Genomic DNA, 22,545 nt, shown 5'->3' on the forward strand with positions numbered 1-22,545 from the left:
ATTTAAACATTAAAACCATCTCAAATTGTTTTTTTTTCAAATGTAAAGTATTAAAAATAATTTTAATTATAGGTATCTAACAATTTTATTGTAAAGATGTACATCATAAATCTTATTATTCAACATGTAAGTACTCAATTTATACATGCAATTATTTTACATCAAATTATGAGAATTGCTGTAATCAAAGTATTTATCATATTTTTATAATTAATTTCATTGCTTATATCACTGAAAATTATCTGCCTTCCTACAAAAACTGTTTTAAAGATAATTGAATATTTACCCTAAAGCTTCTCTATGCAATTAAAATAGCAAATCCAGATTTGAAAGCAAGCAAATTTTCTGAGACACACACATACACACACAAACTCAGAAACACTTGTTGTTGTACAATAGAAAATCCGAGCCACACAAATTTAATGAATATCATAATTTACCTCTCCAATAATTGCTGTAGTCCCATCTGACTCATTTACCCACACCTTTTGGGCAGTTCCCCTATCATAGGATTCATATGCTGTCCCATTCACACGTTTCTCTATGGAAACGGCAGGGTCCTAATAATAGAGAGAAGAAACTAGAAAATCAATTAATTTTCAAATGTGTAAATACTAAAAATTAATACATACGTTCAGTTATTACCAAGATGATGACATATTTCTGCCCATGGGCATGCAAATCATGAACAAATTCTGGGAGGCCATTAAATGCAACTTGATCATAAGTAAATATTTTCTTGTCTTCCATATAGTCAATATCGGTGATTTGTGTATCCTAAAAATTAGCAGAATATATTTCAATAGAAAGTACCGAAAGAATCCTCTAATCACTTCAACCTTAAAGTCCAAAGAATTTCTATTATAAATTTAATCATTAAAAGATAAATGAACTTAGATCTCTTTTATTTCACTAAAGACACAATGATATGGCTTATAAAGCTAGTTTTTCTAATGATTATTCACATTTGTTTCAGTGATGATCACTAGGTATGTATTATGTTATATACACATGTATATGTACATATATGGGCTCACTGTATAAAAAACAAAAATCTTTACATTAAATAAAATACATAAAATTTTATTACATTAAAAATATACAAACTCTAAAAGTATATTTTTAAAAAGATATAATTTTGTTCATACTTCAACATGTGTTCTATTCTAGTATAACTCATAATCAGTTCTCAAAATTCAGGTAAACCTGGGCATTGTGTATGGACATAAAGTATACTTCATCATTAATAAGCAGCTTAATAATATATATTTATATTTGGCAGACAGCTATGAAAAGAAGAGTAGTGAAAAGCAAAGGAGAAAAGGAAAGATATACCCATTAGAATGCAGAGTTCCAAAGAAGAGCAAGGAGAGATAAGAAAACCTTCCTTAGTAATCAATGTCAAGAAATAGGGGAAAACAATAGAATGGGAAAAACTACAGATCTCTTCAAGAAAATTAGAGATACCAAAGGAATATTTCATGCAAAGATGGGCACAATAAAGGACAGAAATGGTATAGACCTAACAGAAGCAGAAGATATTAAGAAGAGGTGGCAAAAATACACAGAAGAACTATACAAAAAAGATCTTCACAACCCAGATAATCATGATGGAGTGATCACTCACCTAAAGCCAGACATCCTGGAACGCGAAGTTAAGTGGGCCTTAGGAAGCATCACTACGAAAAAAACTAGTGGAGATGGTGGAATTCCAGTTGAGATATTTCAAATCCTTAAAGATGATGTGTGAAAGTGCTACGTTCAATATGTCAGCAAATTTGGAAAACTTAGCAGTGGCCACAGGACTGGTAAAGATCAGTTTTCATTCCAATCCCAAAGAAAGGCAATGCCAAAGAATGCCCAAACTACTGTACAATTGTACTCATCTCACACACTAGTAAAGTAATGCTCAAAATTCTCCAAGCCAAGCTTCAACAGTACATGAACTATGAACTTCCAGATGTTCAAGTTGGATTTAAACGCAGGGGAATCAGAGATCAACTTGCCAACATCTGCTGGATCATCGAAAAAGCAAGAGAGTACCAGGAAAACATCTATTTCTGCCTTATTAACTATGCCAAAGCCTTTGGCTGTGTGGATCACAATCAACTGTGAAAAATTCTGGAAAAGATAGGAATACCAGACCACCTGACCTGCCTCTTGAGAAATCTGTATGCAAGTCAGGAAGCAACAGTTAGAATTGGACATGGAACAACAGACTGGTTCCAAATAGGAAAAGGAGTACATTAAGGCTGAATATTGTCACCCTCTTTATTTAACTTATATACAGAGTACATCATGAGAAATGCTGGACTGGATGAAGCATAAGCTGGAATCAAGATTGCTGGGAGAAATATCAATAACCGTAGATATGCAGGTGACACCATCCTTATGGCAGATAGCAAAGAAAAACTAAATAACCTCTTGATGAAAGTGAAAGAGGAAAGTGAAAAAATTGATTTAAAAAACATTCAGAAAACTAAGATCATGGTGTCCGGTCCCAGCACTTCATGGCAGATAGATGGGGAAACAGTGGAAACAATGGCAGACTTTATTTTTCTGGGCTCCAAAATCACTGCAGATGGTGACTGCAGCCATGAAATTAAAGGACGTATGCTCCCTGGAAGAAAAGTTATTACCAACCTAGGTAGCATATTAAAATGTAGAGACATTACTTTGCCAACAAAGGTCCATCTAGACAAAGCTATGGTTTTCCCAGTAGCCATGCATAGATGTGAGAGTTGGACTATAAAGAAAGCTGAGCACCAAAGAATTGATGCTTTTGAACTGTGATATTGGAGAAGACTCTTGAGAGTCCCTTGGACTGAAAGGAGATCCAACCAGTCCATCCTAAAGGAAATCAGTCCTGAATATTCATTGGAAGACCTGATGCTGAAGCTGAAACCTCAATACTTTGGCCACCTGATGTAAAGAACTGACTCATTGAAAAAGACCCTGATGCTAGGAAAGATGGAAGGTGGAGAAGGAGATAACAGAGGATGACATGGTTGGATGGTATCACCGACTCAATGGACATGAGTTTGAATAAACCCCAGGAGTTGGTGATGGACAGGGAGGCTTGGCGTGCTGCAGTACATGGGTTCGCAAAGAGTTGGTCACGATTGAGTGACTGAACTGAACTGAACTAATATTTGGCAAATATGGTAATCCTGACAATGTCCTTCATTTATTATTATGTGAACATATTTAACTTTATATATATTCCCACAAACCCTTCATCCTACTTACAAATGGTATGCCAGCTTTCCGATTTCTTTGTACCACTTCTTTCACTACATCAAGTGTCTTGTAATTCCAGCGACTCAGCTGGAATCCAAGATTCCAATAAGCTGGCATTGCTGGTCGTCCAATGAGCTTGAAGTAAATGGATATTCAATTACTTTCAATAATAAACATTAGAAACTAATATTAATATGCTTTTAATTGTTGCATCTCTAGTATCAATTTGAGTTTAACTACATATTTTAAACAAAGATTTTGTAGTATCTGCATTCTAAAATGGATAGTCTCTTAGACTTGTGTTATGTAACACTTAGTAATTTTATGTTCAGTCACTCATCTTTTATTTTGTGTTAAAATATCAGAAAGGTAGCACTTTGAAAAGTAGCATTTATAAAAGTGCATTTTGCTGTGCATGAAAAGTTAAAGAAGAGAACAAAAGGATAGCATTAAAGAGATTAGAGAACAAGAAAATTGTCCCACCACACTCCCACTTCCTGTAGCAACAAAATGAATGAATGATAACATGTAAGAAAAGGAAGTTAAAAGTATACAATTCCTATTCTGTTACATTTTGGCACTTATTTCTCTCCTAGTTTGCAAAAATATTAATAAAATACATGCCTACAAGGCTCCCCACAAAGTATTTCATAAGGTACTTTTGATAGTCACATGTAAAAAGGCCTTGGTTTCTTCCTTCCCCCAAGGACCGAATAGGCCCTTCTCCTCCCACTCTCTGGTAGCCCGAGGAGGCTCAGTGCACAGTTGCAGCAGACCACCAGTGTCTTATCACAACAACAGAGCACAGGATTTTGCACATGGATATATGAGTGCGACTGATATTAATCTTTTCACTAAAAACGAAGTATTAGGTTATATTAAAACAAATAACTTTATATGGCATAATGGCTTTTCTTTCGTTAAGGTATACATTTTAGGGGAAAGAACTGTGATTTCATCATGTACGTCTAAAAACTACTATTTAAAAATACTAATGTTGGGTCATTGTATTCTCTTCAATTTAAGCATTAAATTTATCTTTTAAAACTTGGTATCAAATAAAATTCCACCAAAACTCAGTATGTTTACACTCTTCATAAACATATTATGTTCCACAAAATTTTAAAGATTTAGACATGTGATTGAAATTTCTGTGTGTGTATGTTATACATATCACATAATTTATTTTCATAAAAGTATATAAAATAGGTGTTGCTATATATTATATTAATGTATGTACTATTCATCTTATACTTTATATGTATATATCATCTTTAAAACATAAAAAATGATCTGGTCATTCAAACACATTAAAGTTTTCAATTTTGACATCCTGGCACCATTAATGAGTTAGTTTGTACAGAAAGGATAGTTTGTTCTTCTTCAAACAAGAAATAGTTACTTTTGCCTATTCTCTACCTAATTTGTGCCCCCATTGAAATTCAGCACTGATTAATAATGCTATATCTACACTTCTTTTTTTTTAATTTAAATTCAAGGTTTTGCAAGTCTACCCACAAAATGATGCATGCAAATGGATAACTGTATTATTAATGCACGAATGTTGCATTGACATGTCAAACATGACTCAAGTTCAGGTAGTGCTAACCACAGACTTTACTCAGCATGTAATAGACAACTATCCCAACTAATATTTCACAAACCAAATCTTAAACTCTTTCAAAAATGTGCTGTCCCCTGTTTTGATGGTGGGATAACCATACACAATAACCATGATTCCATATTATAGAGACTGTAAATTTTGTGTGCATTTCTGAAATTCACATTTACGAATGGCAATTTGGGAATTGCAAGACTTTGTAAATTATTCAATTAAGTAAAACTCTAGCTACTGTTAGTTCAGATTTTTAGATCATAACTAAATTTTTTGATAGCAATTCTCTTTTGAGATTATTCTAGGAAATGGGAATTATATGTCAAAAGATTTATCAATAAAACAAGATTTAAAAAATAGGCATGATTCTTAAATTTTATGTCTACAAAAATGATTTATTTTTCATGATAACACCAAGATTTATATATGCTAATAGTCACAGAATAACGATTTACATGGGAGAAACATTTAGAATCAGGTTCAAAATAAGTCCTGAGTTCTTCATCTTTCTAAAGTCCTTCTTGGGCTCAGGTACAATAGCATGTTTATTTAATAGGTAAATGAAAGTTGTTTAGATAGTGTGTTTAAGGTGTAAGACTTCAGACTATGTTTTCAAAATCTGCCCTTCTGAGTGTAAGAGCCAGTTTTACTGGGATTTACCTACTGTAGATTAAAAGCAAGTGTCACTAGCCCTTTTTTAAACTCAGTTGCCTCCAGAATTCTTATCAAATGAAGATAAGATACCCCGTTTTGTTTTATCCCATCAAACAAGGTCATGATTTAATATGTAACATCTCAAAGAAATCCAAATACTGAACTCAGCTGCCTGGAAGCAAGAAACATTTTGTTATCAGAAATATAGACATCTAAACATACCTAGGTGTCATTGTACAAGAAAAAGAAAAATAAAAAGTATCTTCTCATATCTGAAAAATGGTAAGGTATAAAAATATATTCAGCTCAGACATGGGTTTGGGTGGACTCCGGGAGTTGGTGATGGACAGGGAGGCCTGGAGTGCTGCGGTTCATGGGGTCGCAAAGAGTCGGACACGACTGAGCAATTGAACTGAACTGAACTGAAGAGACCTCCAATATCTTAGCTAAAATCATTTCAATAAGTTAGATGAAAAAAAAGTATGGTAGAAAAAAATTTGAAAATAGACCTGCAACACACCTCTTGATACTGTTGAACTACTTGTTCTGGTGTATCTCCCAGAAAGATATAAAAGTCCAGAATTCCACCTATAACTCGGTAAGTTACTATTGGAGTAGGTTGGATGAAAATCTCTACAAAACAAAAATTGGAAAAACATATGTATATAGTAAAAATGTACATAATGAGAAAATAATTGCAATGTCTACTTAAAGTACTTCACATTAATCACATAATTTTAGAGTCTTTTTAATTATTAATAAAAATATGATATTTAAGATAAGAATACAGGAGGAAAGTGGAATGCCACCATATATGAGGTTTATGATAGGTTATTCCAGATATTCCTTTTACAGATGTTGGCAAAAGCTCCCTTAGAAACTGCTTAGCAGGGGATAGAGGATCAGTCCTTTTACAATAAAAAATATTTCTTTTTGAAATTGCATCTCAATTAGTTATTTTAATTGAAGATTCTGTGAAAGATCATATCACATGTTGATTTATATAAAATAAAACTATGAAGGTTTGAATTTTTCTATATGTTAAACATAGTAGTTTTCTGGATAACCGTATGGAGCACTGCTCTTGCTGGAAGATTATTATTTTTGTAGTTTTGTTTTAAATTATCACTGACTCATCTATCAAATATAGATATTGCATTATTCACAACATTAGAAAATAAAAGGTTCTAAATTACTTGAGTTATGATAAACTGAAATATGATTCTTCTCTCTTTTTATCCCCATATAGACCTTTGTTTTTTTTAATCTGCAGGGCATATGAACATATCTTAACAATCAAGGCTATGGGAATGGGAATAGTCATTTACATGGATACATTTGATGTTTCTCTGGAGGGAAATGGAAGTGCCTGTATATCATAATATAGCATACTTCCCCCAAAACAGAAGCACAGACACACAAAAATCCATATCTCAGGCTCCTTTGTCCATGGAATTCTCCAGGGAAGGATACTGGAGTGGGTAGCCATTCCCTTCTCCAGGGGATCTTCCCAAACCAGGGTTCAAACTCAGGTCTCTTGCATTGCAGGCAAATTCTTTACCTGAGACACAAAGGAAGCCCTCACTAACTATAAAACCTGCTTATAATAATTTCACATTCTAAATCACTAACAACAAAGTTTACTCTGCTATAATATATCTATGATTGGAATAAATAAAGCAGTTAAAACATTTCAAGTCTCATTTTAACATATTATCAGATAAATTACTCTTACCCATTGCATTGCTGTTCATTAAGAAAACACCAAATGACTTTCCGGAAATATCCTCAATGCACATGAAGAATGTTTGATGGCCATATAAATTATTATTATTCTATAAGGCATACATTTGAAAATTAAAACTTAAAATACATTTAAAATAAAAAGTATACTTAAATGGCTTTTATGTATTCCTATCTTTTTCTGTAATTTACTCCTTATATTCTATAATAATTTTCTCTACTATATACCATATGAAACACTGTAGCACAAAAGGCATTGAACTTATTTTACTTATTAATACATTAAGATATAAGTATATAACTATACAGTATGCCATTAATAGATTATTTAACTTTCTTTTATGTTTTATGATGATTAAATGAGTTTTAATAAGCCATTCAATAACTATATTTCAACTGAAAAATAAGCTATCTGTGATAGGGTAATGGCATATTTATATATCATGTCTCATGTACGCCCCAAGGTATTGCCAGGAATTCCAAGATGACATCCACTTCATATAACTTTTTCAGTATAGATGTTGAGAGCTGATGAGTAGCAAAATTTATTAATATTTTTGTACCAGATGAGGAACTTTAAAACAACTGACTTATTCATTTCAGTAGCACTGGAATTTTAAAAATCAGTAACATTTTACTCAAAGCAATCATGAATCAATTTATAAAAGTTTTTTTAATGCTATTGTATTTGTCATAAAAAACTACATACTCTTGAAATGCAGAAATATATATACACAAATAATAACTGTGATGGTGTCATAACAAAATATGAATAAAGTATTAGAAAGTAAAGATTAATACTGCATGGAAGAGTTTGGGAAATTTTCTTATGAGGTGAGATCAAATGAGCTATCAATGATGTGTATAAGTAACAAACTTCTTGTGAAAATAAGTGAACCTAAGAAAGATTATCACGTTATGGAAGAGGAAAAAGTAGGTATAGATGCGGACATGATGTCCATTAGATAGACAGCACATATACAAAGCCATGTCGAACATGGTAAGTGTTTGGAAGTGTTCTTATGTAATAACTAGTCCTAGATAGTGTAAGTACAAGAGTAACTGAAAAGTGACTGATAAAATATAAAAGTAAAAAGTCAAAGGAAAACATTCATAAATTGGAAGTATCTTTTAAAATATTCATAAAATCTGTTGTTCACTTATTTAGTTAATTTAGGACTTTGATATGAATCCTCACCCCTGAAGTAAAGAAGCTTCTGGAATATATATCACTGACAACAAAAAAAATGATGGTTTCAAAAATACTAGAATTATCTCCTGTCAATTATAATTATTTTATTTATAACAAGAAAGATAGTTCCTTACATCACCAGGAAGTTGATCCCTAGTAAAAATTGGCCATGTTTTCCAATATAAATCATGACGAAATCTCTTATGAATATGTTCCCCGAGACCATAAATGTATTCACTGGGAAGTCTGGCTGAGATCTGTAAATACTGGTCAGAGTATACCAGGGGACCAATGCTGGTGTCAAACCTATAGCATGAAATAAATAAAAGTGCTAAAAATATATAAAATGCTCTACTAAATATGGATCTATGTTATCATCCAGAATATTTCATTTTAAATATGTCAGTCTTTAGCTGTGATTACTTCTTAGGAACACATGAATTGTACCATAATTCTTGTTAATTTTATCAACACAATTTGCTTCAACATCAACAATATGATTGGTTCTTCACACGCATTTCTCTCCTTTTATCTTCATTACAATACTAAAGCACAACCACTATTATAAATTTCATTTCACAAATGGCACAATTTGGACATATTTTTTTATGTTTTCAAGGTAACAAACTGGTAGGCAGAAGAGCCAAATTTCAAACACAATTTGACTTTCTTCAGAGACAGAGTTTTAAAATATAGTACTATACTGGTTTCTAGACCTCTATACATGTATTAAAATTAAGTTCAAAATCATTTTTCCTGAAAAAGAAGGTTGCATGTTTTATATATATATATATCAAATATAAACCATGAGAAATGTCAAATAGCATTTCTTTTGTTATTTAACATAAAATCAACTTCAAGTTATTAAAATATATTTAATTAAAGTAATTGCTGAGATTAAGTCCTGATAATCATCCAATTAACCTTTCTTGGAAATTCAAAAGCAGCAATATTGAAAATTACTAACTTTTTTGCCAGAAATGTCCCTCAAAATACATTTATAATGAAGGCATTCAGATAATGTTTAAATTATTATATATGGCTATTTAAATTTATTATGTGTAAATTTATTCAATTAATTTCATACACATACATGAAGAATCCTCTAACACTATGGAAATGTGTCCCTCTCTGAATATTAACTATTTGATCCTACCAATTGAAAGAGAATATGATAGATAACTAGGAAAACACATATAAGGTTTTTTAGGCATGCAAAATATATGCAAGGCTAAAATTGTATCAGTGGTGCTCTTCATTTCTTTTGTTGGCCAATTCTATACCTTCCATTCATATTCTGGTACATTTGATCCATAAGAAATTAAAGCTTCTTTGATATTATAATATTTAAAAACATGTACACTCACCCTTTTTTGGAAGGAAATTTATTCTTTCTGAAAACACCCTAAAAATGAGAATTTTGTGGTTCTAATTGTACAATAAAATTGACCAACTATTTAAACTTACATAAATATAAGATAATTACTTACAAAATTTTATTATTGCTTTTTCTAGAAATTTTAATGCTAAATGGATCATGTATAACCTCCACATTATACAGTGGATCAGAAGCCGCAGTTCCACTAAATTCTTTTACAAACTGATGAGGAACTTCATATCTTCTATTATTTGGATCAGTAATCTGCAAAGATTTTTTTAAATTAGCATTATTTGATTCAAAACTGTTACTGAATTTTTCAGTTCTGAAATCGGTATTAAATGCAAGTTCAAAATACAAAACAATAAATTTAATGATTTTATAGATGTTATTAATCTAGTCATGAACTTAACTTTAACATTGTTGAATGGCTCTGCAAAGAATTAATTGTAAATACTGTTAAGGAATTAATAGAATTAGTTAATTATAAAGGTACTATAGCAAATAAAATTTTTATTGACCAATATAAAAATCATGAGACTATTATTAAATATTGATTCTTAAATAGTAGATTTTTGTGAATTTAATTATTAATTATCCATGAAGTATCTTGATGATCACTCACTAACAAGTCCTGAAAGTATTTTGAATTTTGTTTTAAAAAAACAATGTTTGTGAAATTGTTGCTAAAAGGCATTGTACAAAGGATATATTGTTTTTACTGCCAATCCAAAAGACCATACTAGCAAACAATTTGGTAAAGAAAGCAGAAATTAGTTTATTTAAAATCATGACTAGAAGTGATACCAGTAAAAAGAACTAGTGAGTATGTCACACTTACATAGAACAATTAACAGCTTCCTTAAATTGAATTCTAAACTAATCTTTTATCACAGTCTGTAGTTCAATAACAAAAATTACTAAAGTTTATTGAGTGTTAATTCTTGTCAGGACACTGTATCAAATATTTTATGCTGACCATATTATTAAATTCTCTAAAAGCTACCGCCAGAGGAACTAGTTTTTGTGTTCTATCTGAGTAGAAGGCTCAGAGAAGTGGAGTAACTAGTCCAATAAGTTCTTTTCTTTGGAATAGACATTTATTAAGAGGGAAAATGTCTTGGTGGGTTACAGGGTATATTCATAACATGCTCTTCAGTATTAACTCTTCTTTAGGAAACTCAAAAACCAAACCTTGAACCGCACACGATTGCGTGTCTGATTTTGAGTTGTGAGGAGAACTCTGTTAATGTCATTTCCAAAGAGTGTAGGTGAAGCTTTCCTTTTTAATTTGGCTTCAAGTCCTTAAAGAAAAAAAAAAAAATTGTATGAATTATGGTTTTGTTTATAATGATTAGTAATCACTAAATATTTTCATATTTTTTCTAATTTTATTGTAGGTCTCGCAAATAACCTTTTTCTTTTTAAATTTGAAAGATAGAATCATGAAAAAAATAAGTTTAACATACCAAATTTGAACATTCTTGTGTACATGTTCCTATTTGATTTTATTTAAGATATTTTTCCAAAGAAAAAATTTAAATATACTTTTTTTATTCAACTTAAAATATGTTGAATCACCAGGATAGAATACTTCTCACCAGCATTTGTTGATGTTACTTTCTCAGCATTATAGCCGTGGTTATTTACGAAGAAGCACCAAGGAATAACAGAATCATTCCATGGCCTCCAGCAGCAACCTCGAGCTGCACAAAGTGTCTGATAAAACATTTATTAAAGGAATCATAGGATTAGTACTGTTATCATATGTGTTGGCCTCTAATTTTTAAACATTCACTCATTCCAATAATTGAATGAATATTTTAAAAAACTTATTTTTTAAAAAATGTAATGTACTAAAATATCATTTATTCTTTTGTTCCTTTCACTTTGAAGAAATGTAAATATTTGATGAATTGAATTACATCAGAGATTGATGCTCTGAGTTGTGATTTATCAAATTTACATATGAATACACATTATTGTAAGGTCATGTTATTTTCAAGATTCCTGCCCTCCAGATAACTAGCTATAGTCTGCTCTGTTGCCATGTAGTCAGTGCAGAAGAACTAAAATATTTATTGTGTACCAATTATGTATCAAATTGCAAGTGAGGCTATAAAGAAGATATGGTCCTAAATTTAAGCCTAGGTAAAATGTTTAAGGTCATTATTTCCAGATAATTATTAGTTTGATATGATTTAATCTATTTAAACTAGTTCATATGTTAGTGGTTGCAACTAGTGGCTGCCATTACATCTAATGCATAAAGTAAAATAATAAATTCTCCTTAATTTTATGATCTATATGGAAAGAGTACATGAAGGGAAAGAAAAATTATACATGTTTATAGTAAAATTTGAGTCACATGGTGATGCTGTGTGTTAACAATGGTATAATAAAAAATCTACTTAATATTTAAGTTTAATAGTATAACACAGTTTCATAATTTGAATACTTGTGAGCTTTTTTTCTTGGCTATTTGCCTTGAAAAATTTTTTTAAAAATCTGCATGTTTACCAGTTAATGGTACACCTGTTAAATTCTCTCCCATTTTTTACATCAAATTAAAGTGGCATCAGGTACACATATACACAGGGGCTTCCCAGGTGGCTCAATGGTAAAGAATCTGCCTGTAAATGCCGGAACCACAGGAGATGCAGGTTCAATCCTGGATTGGGAAGATCCCCTAGAGGAGGAAATGGCAATCCACTCCAGTATTCTTGCCTAGAGAATCCCATGGATAGAGGAGCCTAGCAGGCTACAGTCCATGGAGTCGTGAAGAGTCAGACACATCTGAGCTACTGAGCACATGCACACACACACACACACGCACACACACATACACATGCATACATGTGTATAACACATGATAGTTCAATGGGAACTGAGCATTTTAGAGGGTCATTACCTAACAGAATCTAAAGTATGCGTGACTTTTGATATAAACATCACAAAATGGGAATACACACACACACACACACACACACCTTCACTCATTGACCTTTTAATCCCATACAAGTTATAATGACAGAGGAAGAGTCAATTTAGGGTTAAGTGAATCCATTTAGTTACACTTAATTTTCTCCAGTTGAATTCCTTCTCCCCAAATAATAAAAAAAAATAAATGGTTTTAAAAATTAAAAAATAGTTAAAAGAATCAATGTTACTTTATTTTCCACAGATTCTTCTTGTTAATGTCATCATCACAAACACTTTAATAGAGTGTAGATATTATTTCTCAAAAGTTCTATATTTATCAAAGGTTATACTTTTTAAGCAGTAGTTTAAGAGGATAGAATTTCATGAAGAATTATAAATTTAACAATAGATTTTTAAGTATGGAAAAATATTAACTTGCTAATTTGAATTGAAGTACAGAAAAGCAGGCTCAGTAATTTCCATTATCTCTCATCTGTTCATACATAAATAAAAAGAAATGTGGCCTAATTAATGGCTATATTTTTTAAAATATGGAATATATCCAATATTGAATAATTATCTTAATATAATTATCATACTATATATCTATTCATAAAAAATATGAAAAACTTTAGTTGCAGACCTGTGTGGGAGATCGTTCTGGAATGCAGTTTATTCTCTGATTGATAGGATCGTTCAGTACACTCGGGCATGTGCCTCGGGTTGAATCACTGATTTCTGAGAAAGAAACAGGTCAATAAAACAAAACAGTTTTTAATTTGCTTTTCAAATTTTCAAGTAACAAATACATTGAAAGTATACACAAATATATATATAATGAAAATTAAACTTAACGTAAAAAAACCCTGCAAATTCAAGTCCTAATTACCAAAAGGAAATAATCCAAACAATATTTAAAACTGTATAAAGCCCTTTGACTGTTCCTTAAGAGAATCAAAGCACATTCATAGAAGGTCTTAAAAGGTACACTCAAAAGGAAACAAAATGTTTCCTGCACCACACTCACAAACTGTTTTAGAGATAAAGAAAGAAGATAGAGAAACATGTATAGGGAATATATATGGGGAGAGGATGCAGAGAAGGAGACAAGAATTAGAGAAGAAAAAAGGTTAGGAGGAAGAAGATACTTAAATAGAAGAGAAAGAAGAGAATAGCAAAAAAAAAAGCAAAATCCAAACTCCATATAATAGAGAGGGACTTTCTAGCAACCAGAGATGGGGAAGATAAATTTGATTGTTTCATTATGTAGCAAGCTTTCAGTTTACTAGAAGATGATAAAACAAGACAAGAGCCAGCAGAAAACACTAACTATTGTTAGACTAGAAGATAATTTGCAATATATTTTCTTCTTCTGATTTAATCAGGAGAGAATGAAGAGGAAAGAAAAAGTAGATCGGTGGATGAAAGTAGCATGCATCAACTCTAAATTAGTATATAAATATTCAGGAAAAATGATAAACACTTTAAGCCTATTTCACCCTCTGTTTCTCTCATATGACCTCACTCTAAAAAAAAAAAAAAAAAGTCTATGACAAAGAGGTTATCCCCTTAAATTTCCTAACCCCACTTGCAAGTGTCTGAAAGCTAGAGCAAAACCCGACTAATGAGATTTCCTGCTAGTGAGAAGAACCTCACTGGTAACTATAGAAGATTACTGCGCTGTTTATTTATATCTTGTTTCTTTTGCCTATTGGCTAGTTCTTAAGCAATACAATGTGGGGAAGGCCATTAATATCAAAGCATATAGATTTTTTAATTGCAATGACACTTCATTGAAATACCTGTAATATAATTGCTAGAAAAGTTGGAGTAACTATAACTTACCTGAGATCTTTCTTCAAATATTTCATCTCATATAGATTACTTTTCAAGATCCATAAGTATTATGGAGTAAACTTTATCTCAGCCTCACTATAATGTATAAGTATTTTCAATATTATTTACCTTCAACAGCAGGTGTCTTAGTTGCTAAAACAGCAACTAGGGCGATAGCTATTATTGTAACTATAGCAAAGAGGACAATCAGAGTAATTTCTAATCCAGAAAATTTCTTCTTTGCCATCTAAAGAAAGAAAAAGAATATACATTTGAAATGTAGAATATACAACTACAATAAGTGACCATAATTATCATAAAATTACATATTTTTTCTACTAAGCATAACGCAAGCAGATCTGCAGACAGCTCTAACAGTTTACAATCTAAAATAACGCACATTTGTAAAAGGGTAAACAACACATGAAATTTCAAGTAAAAAGACAGAATTACCAATGAACATTATCGTAGTACACTAAAATGAAAATATGAAAGGAAGAAGATCTCCAAGAGGGATTAGTTGCTCTCTCATTTTAGAGCATTTTTCAAGTCAAAGAAAGCTTATACTTGTACTGTATTCCTTAATTCCACAACAACTGTATGAAGGAGATGTTGCTATTTTATGAACTTCAAGCTTAGAGAAAATATTAGTTTTTCAAAGTCAAAAAAACCCAGTTCTTCCTACTATAACTATTGCTCTGCAATTCCCGCACTGCTTTCTTATAAGAATATTATGGAAAAGAATTTAAATATATAAATATGGGGCAGATAAAATAAATATAAACATATAAAAGAATACAAATATAAAATGCTGTAGAAAATACATATATACAAGACACATACACACATACACACACATATATATATATGCTGTATATTTAGGAGTTGTTGCTTAAAAAAAGCATTTAAACTACATGATTGCCAAGTTCTGCTCTCAAATAGCAAAATACACCAGACTCTCAAATCAAAAATTTATTTATTTCAGATAACATTATGTATTTGAGTTACCATCCAGAGGTGCCTAAATGTAGATAGGGAAGAGCTCTTCTCTAGTAATTATCTTTAAGTCTATTTGTTTAACTTAGTTTTGATCATAATCTATCTCTCCTTGTTTTTAAGCTTTCATGATTTTTCTATATTTTATGTTGCTATATGTTTTAATTCAATGGAATACACCTAGATAGAAATTGAGAATTTTCACAGTAAGTGCTCTTATAAATTGCTGGTTTTAAAATCAAATTTTCTTTTTGCCCTCTTATACTCGCCCTTTCTCCTCTATCTATGTCAGTTCATATACTGAGTTGTCCCAATCTAAAAACTTTTTTTCTCTAGTCCATATCTTTCTACCACAATAAATCACTCAACAAGTCTTGCTGATTCTATCTCCAGAATAGTTTCAGAATTTTACCCTATCCCCAACAATGAAATATTTTTTCTGGATCACATGTCTTAGTACATGCTGTTTAATCTTTCTTCAATTCTTCCACACCTGCTCTTCTAGTTCCAATTTATGCCCAGTTCAAATACTATGTCATCTGTGAAAGTTTTCTTACGTTTAGAAGCAGAGTTAAATCTATTCTCTTCCCATTTTACAACAGTATATAGTATATCTATTGCAATTATTTAAGCACGTGTTCATTTCCTCCATTGTATTGTTACATTCCTAATAGCAAGAATCATGAAAGCAGTTCAGATCCTAACATCAAATAAGTATTAGCTCAATTTTAAAAATATACCTTATGATTGAAAATTTAAAGACTAGCATTCGATTTTAGCTTATAATTTCCCATTATAGATATGTAAGCTGTTTACTGCATCGGTAATCTTCAGAGAACTTGAATGAATGTAAGCTAAATTTAAATAAAGCAACGTGATCTAAAAGGCTGTTTAGAAAATGAAACCCGGTTGCTCAATGTCATGTAAGAAACAATAGAAATGCATTTAATGTTTAACTTGAAATAAATTTAACTCTCACACAAAGTAATTTCATTTTGAGATCAAGAAGCCAATAAAAAGGATTGTTCTTTTCTTTTGTTAAGGGAAATCTAAAAAAATATATATATATATTGTCATGAAGCTAACCCTCTTTAATTTAAATAAATCAGAACAAAAATGTACCAAAGTTACAGTAACAATAAATCAGAACAAAATAATAACAAAATAATAAATCAGAACAAAAATGTACCAAAATTAAATTATTTATATGAATATTTATAAATGATCAGTATTAAAATTGTTCATAAGCTGTAGGTGATAATTACAGTAATTGTATTTTGGATTGCAGTAATTTTAAGCAAAATATTTTGGGAGAAATTATATACTAATGCCCTTTCTCTGTATATTTAGTTTCTAAATGAGTAATACTCACTACTAATTTTAAAGATCACTAATGACTGATCTTTAAAAAAATTAGCTGGAAAAGATTTAGGTGTTTTATAAATGTAGCATTCTATTCTGCATATATTTTTAAGTATATATTTATCATGCCTACAGTATTTCTCTAAATTTCAAAATATGTTTTATCTTTATTTTCATCTATACAGAGCAATTCAACTAAACTTGTTATCATTCTACTTGGGTCTGACACTTTTAATGAATAGCTGGGAAAAGAAAATATTCTTCTATCTTTAAAACATTTTAGAAATGTTTTTTCCTGTTTTAGTACAAGGGGCTATACATTTAATATGGAAAATGAAAATATGTTATCATTGCTATTTTAAACAATTGAAGATAGACAGGAATATTGCTAACATGAATTAAAGGAACACACAATTACTTGGATACTCAAATGTAACAAAGAAATACGATAGGTAGATTTACCTTATTTCGTAGTCAGTTCTTTCTGCTCTGCTGTACCAGAGTTGAGTAAGGCTGCCAAAGTAATGATCAGGGAAAACTGCTCAGCTATAAATTGAGCTACTCATAAAGTTTTATTACACTCTCACCAGCCTATCAGTATTTAATAAACTTCTGTTCAATGTGCAATCATAAAAAAAACTTAACCCTGAAAACTGTTGTGTAAATCTCTCTCAGGGAATCTAGGTTAATTAATAATTGTGCTCTCACATAGTCTTTGATTTCTGGAAGCTATGAACTAGCCTAAGAACATAAAAGTACTTATTTATACTGTTTATTTCCCTTTTCAAAATTGTATTTCTTTTACCATACAGATGCTGTTTCATTTACTGTTTTATATCATTGTGTGAAATTTAAACTCTCACTGGAAAGTTGAAACATACTTGTAAGCTAGGATTTGAAAAACACTTGTAGGAACTGACAATTATCAGATAATATTTCATAAAAGGCAATGATTAAATAAGTTATCTCCTGTATCTTGTTATTAAACTTAAAGTTGAAGAACTAACAAAATCCATAAGAATGAAGTGTAAAAGTATAGATATATAAATAAATAGTACAAAAATAAAATCAACATTTTATTTATTTATTACTTATAGCACTGCTTTTATTATCAAATATTATTGCATAAACACTTAACTTTTCATACAAAAAAAATAGGATATCAATTATTACACTATTGGTGTACGCTAAAATAATGTTTAAGGGCAAAGGACTTGAAACAAGAGCCCTGTGTACACATACCAGCTGTAACACATATGTCTGAGAAACTCTGGACATATTTGTTAATTTTTTTCAAGCCTTAGTCTCTTTATCTACAAATTAGAAATAAAAACACTTACCCATAGGGTCATTATAAGAATTATATGTGCTCACATAGTCCATTATAATTATTACAGCTCTGCTACCACAGAGTACAATTTGACTCTGAAATGGTTAGTACGAGTTCTTCATGTAGTCAGGGCACTACATCTTCAAAGGAATTTATATTAAAATAATGTGGTCACACAGAGTAGAGTAACTAGTTTCTTGAGGCATCCTGAATGTGAGTTTAAACAGAAACAGTAAAAGAAGTGTACTCATGGATTACTCATAAGACCTGGGGAGATATAAAGGAGAACTTCCAGGACATAAATAGCAGTGATATGGAAATAAGATTAAAGTGATTTCCTCTCAATTCACAAAGCATATAATTATTTAAGGGGAAAATCTCATTGAATCAATTTAAATCTTCTAGAACCAAGAGGTGAGCGGAACAAGGTCACAGGAAATAAGGTTGACATACAAAGGTCGATCATGCTCCTATAAAACAGAAATGAAGATTGGACAATGAAACTAAAATACAGACATACAGGTAGATAGAAAAAAGAGATATACATATTTAGAGAGATATAAATGAATGGGGCGTCCCAGGTGGGCCTTAACTTCTCTTCCAGACTCTAATTAGTCTAATTTTCTTCTCTCTTTCCCTAAAATATTCATCAACTACTCCCCAGCAAAATAATGCAACTTGTTTTAATCCCAGTGCAGTATTCTGATAGCACCTACTGCCTGGAGATGGAGATATAAACTTCTTAACTTTATATTTACACTCTAAATTTTGTGTTTGCCATTGCTTCTGACATCCCCAGTCAACCCACTCTCCTGCCATAACTATCTGTTAAGATCTACTTTCTCCAAGCCAGGCTTCAGCAATATGTGAACCGTGAACATCCAAATGTTCAAGCTGGTTTTAGAAAAGGCAGAGGAACCAGAGATCAAATTACTAATATCCGCTGGATCATCAAAAAAGCAAGAGAATTCCAGAAAAACATCTATTTCTGCTTTATTGACTATGCCAAAGCCTTTGACTGTGTGGATCACAATAAACTGTGGAAAATTCTTAAGGAGATGGGAATACCAGACCATCTGACCTGTCTCTTGAGAAACCTGTATGCAGGTCAGGAAGCAACAGTTAGAACTGGACATGGAACAAAAGACTGGTTCCAAATAGGAAAAGGAGTACGTCAAGGCTGTATATTGTCACCCTGCTTATTTAACTTATATGCAGAGGACATCATGAGAAATGCTGGGCTGGAAGAAACACAAGCCGGAATCAAGATTGCCAGGAGAAGTATCAATAACCTCAGATATGCAGATGACACCACCCTTATGGCAGAAAGTGAAGAAGAACTAAAGAGCCTCTTGATGAAAGTAGAAGAAGAGAGTGAAAAAGTTGGCTTAAAGCTCAATGTTCAGAAAACTAAGATCATGGCATCTGGTCCCATCACTTCATGGGAAATAGATGGGGAAACAGTGGAAACAGTGTCAAACTTTATTTTTTTTTGCTCCAAAATCACTGGAGATGGTGATTGCAGCCATGAAATTAAAAGACGCTTACTCCTTGGAAGGAAGGTTATGGTCAACCTAGATAGCATATTTAAAAGCGGAGACATTACTTTGCCAACAAAAGTCCGTCTAGTCAAGGCTATGGTTTTTCCAGTGGTCATGTATGGATGTGAGAGTTGGACGGTGAAGAAAGCTTAGAGTTGAAGAATTGATGCTTTTGAACTGTGGTGTTGGAGAAGACTCTTGTGAGTCCCTTGGACTGCAAGGAGATCCAACCAGTCCATCCTAAAGGCAATCCGTCCTGGGTGTTCATTGGAAGGACTGATGTTGAAGCTGAAACTCCAATTCTTTGGCCATCTGATGGGAAGAGTTGACTCATTGGAAAAGACCCTGATGCTGGGAAAGATTGAGGGCAGGAAGAGAAGGGGACAACAGAGGATGAGATGGCTGCATGGCATCATCAACTCAATGGACATGGGTTTGGTTGGACTCAGGGAGTTGGTGATGGACAGGGAGGCCTAGCATGCTGTGGTTCATGGGGTCGCAGAGTCGGACATGACTGACCGACTGAACTGAACTAAACTTGTCCTCAGGAGCATTAGTTAATGTCTCCCCATTCCCCTTCATAGCAGTGCATTTTAAAATTGTGTTACAGTACTGCTTTAGCTTATATATTACCACTATCCATGCTTCCTTAGGGCTTCCCTAATAGCTCAGTTGGAAACGAGTCTCCCTGCAATGCAGGAGACCCAGGATTGATTCCTGGCTCGGGAAGATCCCCTGGAGAAGGAAAGTGCCACCCACTCTAGTATTCTTACCTGGAGGATCCCAAGGACAGAGATGCCTGGCAGGCTACAGTCTACTACAGAGTCAGACATGACTAAGCACATACAGCACAGCATGCTTGATTATACTGCCCACATGAGACTGAGCACACTTAGCAAGGACAATGACTTCTTCACTTAATTCACAACACTACACACAACATTTTATGGAGCAAGATATAGCAGTGACTGTAAATTGTATATCTATATCAGTCTTCCCTTGTCAAAGTTCAACAGCAAAAAGCCATCAGGAACATGACTGGATTCAAACAAGGAAGGGCATGGTGTCTCAGACAAAGTTGGCAGTGTTTATTATAGAATTTGTACTTACACAGTGTGTGTGTATGCATGCATGTTCAATCTTGTTCAACTCCTTGTGACCCCATATACTGACCCAGGGTTTGAACCCAGGTCTCCTGCATTGACAGGCAGATTCTTATATTAAGCCTTATATTAAGTGACTTACATTAAGTAGACTTATATTAAGTGACTTTTATTAAGTTATAATATAATATAATATATGCCATGCCATGCTAAGTCTCTTCAGTCATGTCCGACTCTTTGCAACTCTATGGACTGTATCCTGCTAGGCTCCTCTCTCCATGGGATTCTCCAGGCAAGAATACTGGAGTGGGTTGCCAGTGCCCTTCTCCAGGGAATCCTCCAGACACAGGGATTGAACCTATGTCTCCTGCGGCTCCTGCATTGTAGGTAGATTCTTTACCACTGAGCCACTGGGGAAGTCCCAATATAATATATACATATATATAAAATATAAGTTACCTGGACTTATACTGTGCATACTAAATCGCTTAAGTCATGTTTGACTCTTTGCAACCCTATGGACTCTAACCCTCTAGTCTTCTCTGTCTATGGGATTCTCCAGGCCAGAATACTGCAGTGGGTTGTGATACCCTCCTCCAGGGGATCTTCCTGACCTAGGGATTGAACCCATGTCTCTTAGTCGCCTGCGCTGGCAGGTGGTTTCTTTCCCACTAGCACCACCTGGGAAGCCCGAACTTATATTAAATGACTATTAAAAAGAAATTAGAGAAGAGGGAAGAACTATGTCTGGATTGGATAATGTCCAGAAGTGAAGAGAATTCAGTAATTAAGAATCTTAATCCTGGTACAGGAGATGAAAAGAACAAAGTGGAGCTGGAGAACATCACTGGTAATATACTCAAAAGTCAATTTTTGCAACAATACAGCCTACTTAAAAACACTGTTTATCAGTCTTACCAGCAGCAGAGTCAATTTTTCAGTTTGTCTTTTTTCTGTTTTCTTCTTGTAAGGCAGAGAGTCCCCTAAATTTAATAAAGTACACACATATCTATCTACAGACTACATTTTCCAATCTCTCAGATGTTAATTTTGATGATGTAACTAAATTATATTAATAATGAGATGAGACCAGAATTCATGAATGCAACTTTCACATTACAATTTTAAGAAGAAACTGCTTGCCCCCAACATCCTCCATTTAATTCTTTCTATGAGCCAGACATATTGGTTCTGTAAGCCAGCTTTGATCATGTATCCCCAGTAGACAAGAAGTTAGGAGAGATTTAAACTCCTGGATCACCTTGTGGACCAGAAGAACCTATCCATCCTGGATCATTAAATTTCCTCTAAAATGTTAAATGGGAGAAAAATAATCTGTCTGCTTTAAATCACTGAAGGTTTGAGCATCTTTATTAGAGCACTTTATACACATCTAATACATATAGTAAGAATAGACATTTGCTACTGGATTATAAATTCTAATGATAAAATGTTAAGAATATCCACTGTAAATCAAAAGGTTGCTAGTTGGGTTATGTGCACTATCTGTGACCTCCTTTGGCCTTCAATTGTGTGGCTTGCCAAATATTTTCCCAAATCAGGAAACTATATGCATACATATGCATAAACATCTAGAACTAATAGATAATAAAATATTAAAGGGACTAACAGA

At 32.5% G+C, this 22,545-nt stretch overlaps 1 protein-coding gene across 1 annotated transcript in view; it reads right to left on the bottom strand.

Annotated features, from left to right (window-relative positions):
* The window catches only part of SI (sucrase-isomaltase), a 101,974-nt gene extending 87,147 nt beyond the window's left edge, over window positions 1–14,827 (bottom strand). Inside the window, exons 1-11 of the mRNA XM_081572977.1 lie at window positions 14,710–14,827; window positions 13,388–13,482; window positions 11,424–11,541; window positions 11,017–11,126; window positions 9,935–10,086; window positions 8,579–8,750; window positions 7,245–7,344; window positions 6,030–6,142; window positions 3,250–3,375; window positions 646–777; window positions 441–560 (exon numbers count right to left, since the gene is read on the bottom strand). Of these exons, the coding sequence (XP_081429103.1) occupies window positions 441–560; window positions 646–777; window positions 3,250–3,375; window positions 6,030–6,142; window positions 7,245–7,344; window positions 8,579–8,750; window positions 9,935–10,086; window positions 11,017–11,126; window positions 11,424–11,541; window positions 13,388–13,482; window positions 14,710–14,827 (1,356 nt within the window). The remainder of the gene's footprint in view (window positions 1–440; window positions 561–645; window positions 778–3,249; window positions 3,376–6,029; window positions 6,143–7,244; window positions 7,345–8,578; window positions 8,751–9,934; window positions 10,087–11,016; window positions 11,127–11,423; window positions 11,542–13,387; window positions 13,483–14,709) is intronic.
* Between the last annotated feature and the right edge of the window lie 7,718 nt (window positions 14,828–22,545).

Source organism: Giraffa tippelskirchi, chromosome 2 (assembly GCF_054371585.1).
Source record: "Giraffa tippelskirchi isolate mGirTip1 chromosome 2, T2T-mGirTip1v1.2.pri, whole genome shotgun sequence".
NCBI classification, from domain to species: Eukaryota; Metazoa; Chordata; class Mammalia; order Artiodactyla; family Giraffidae; genus Giraffa; species Giraffa tippelskirchi.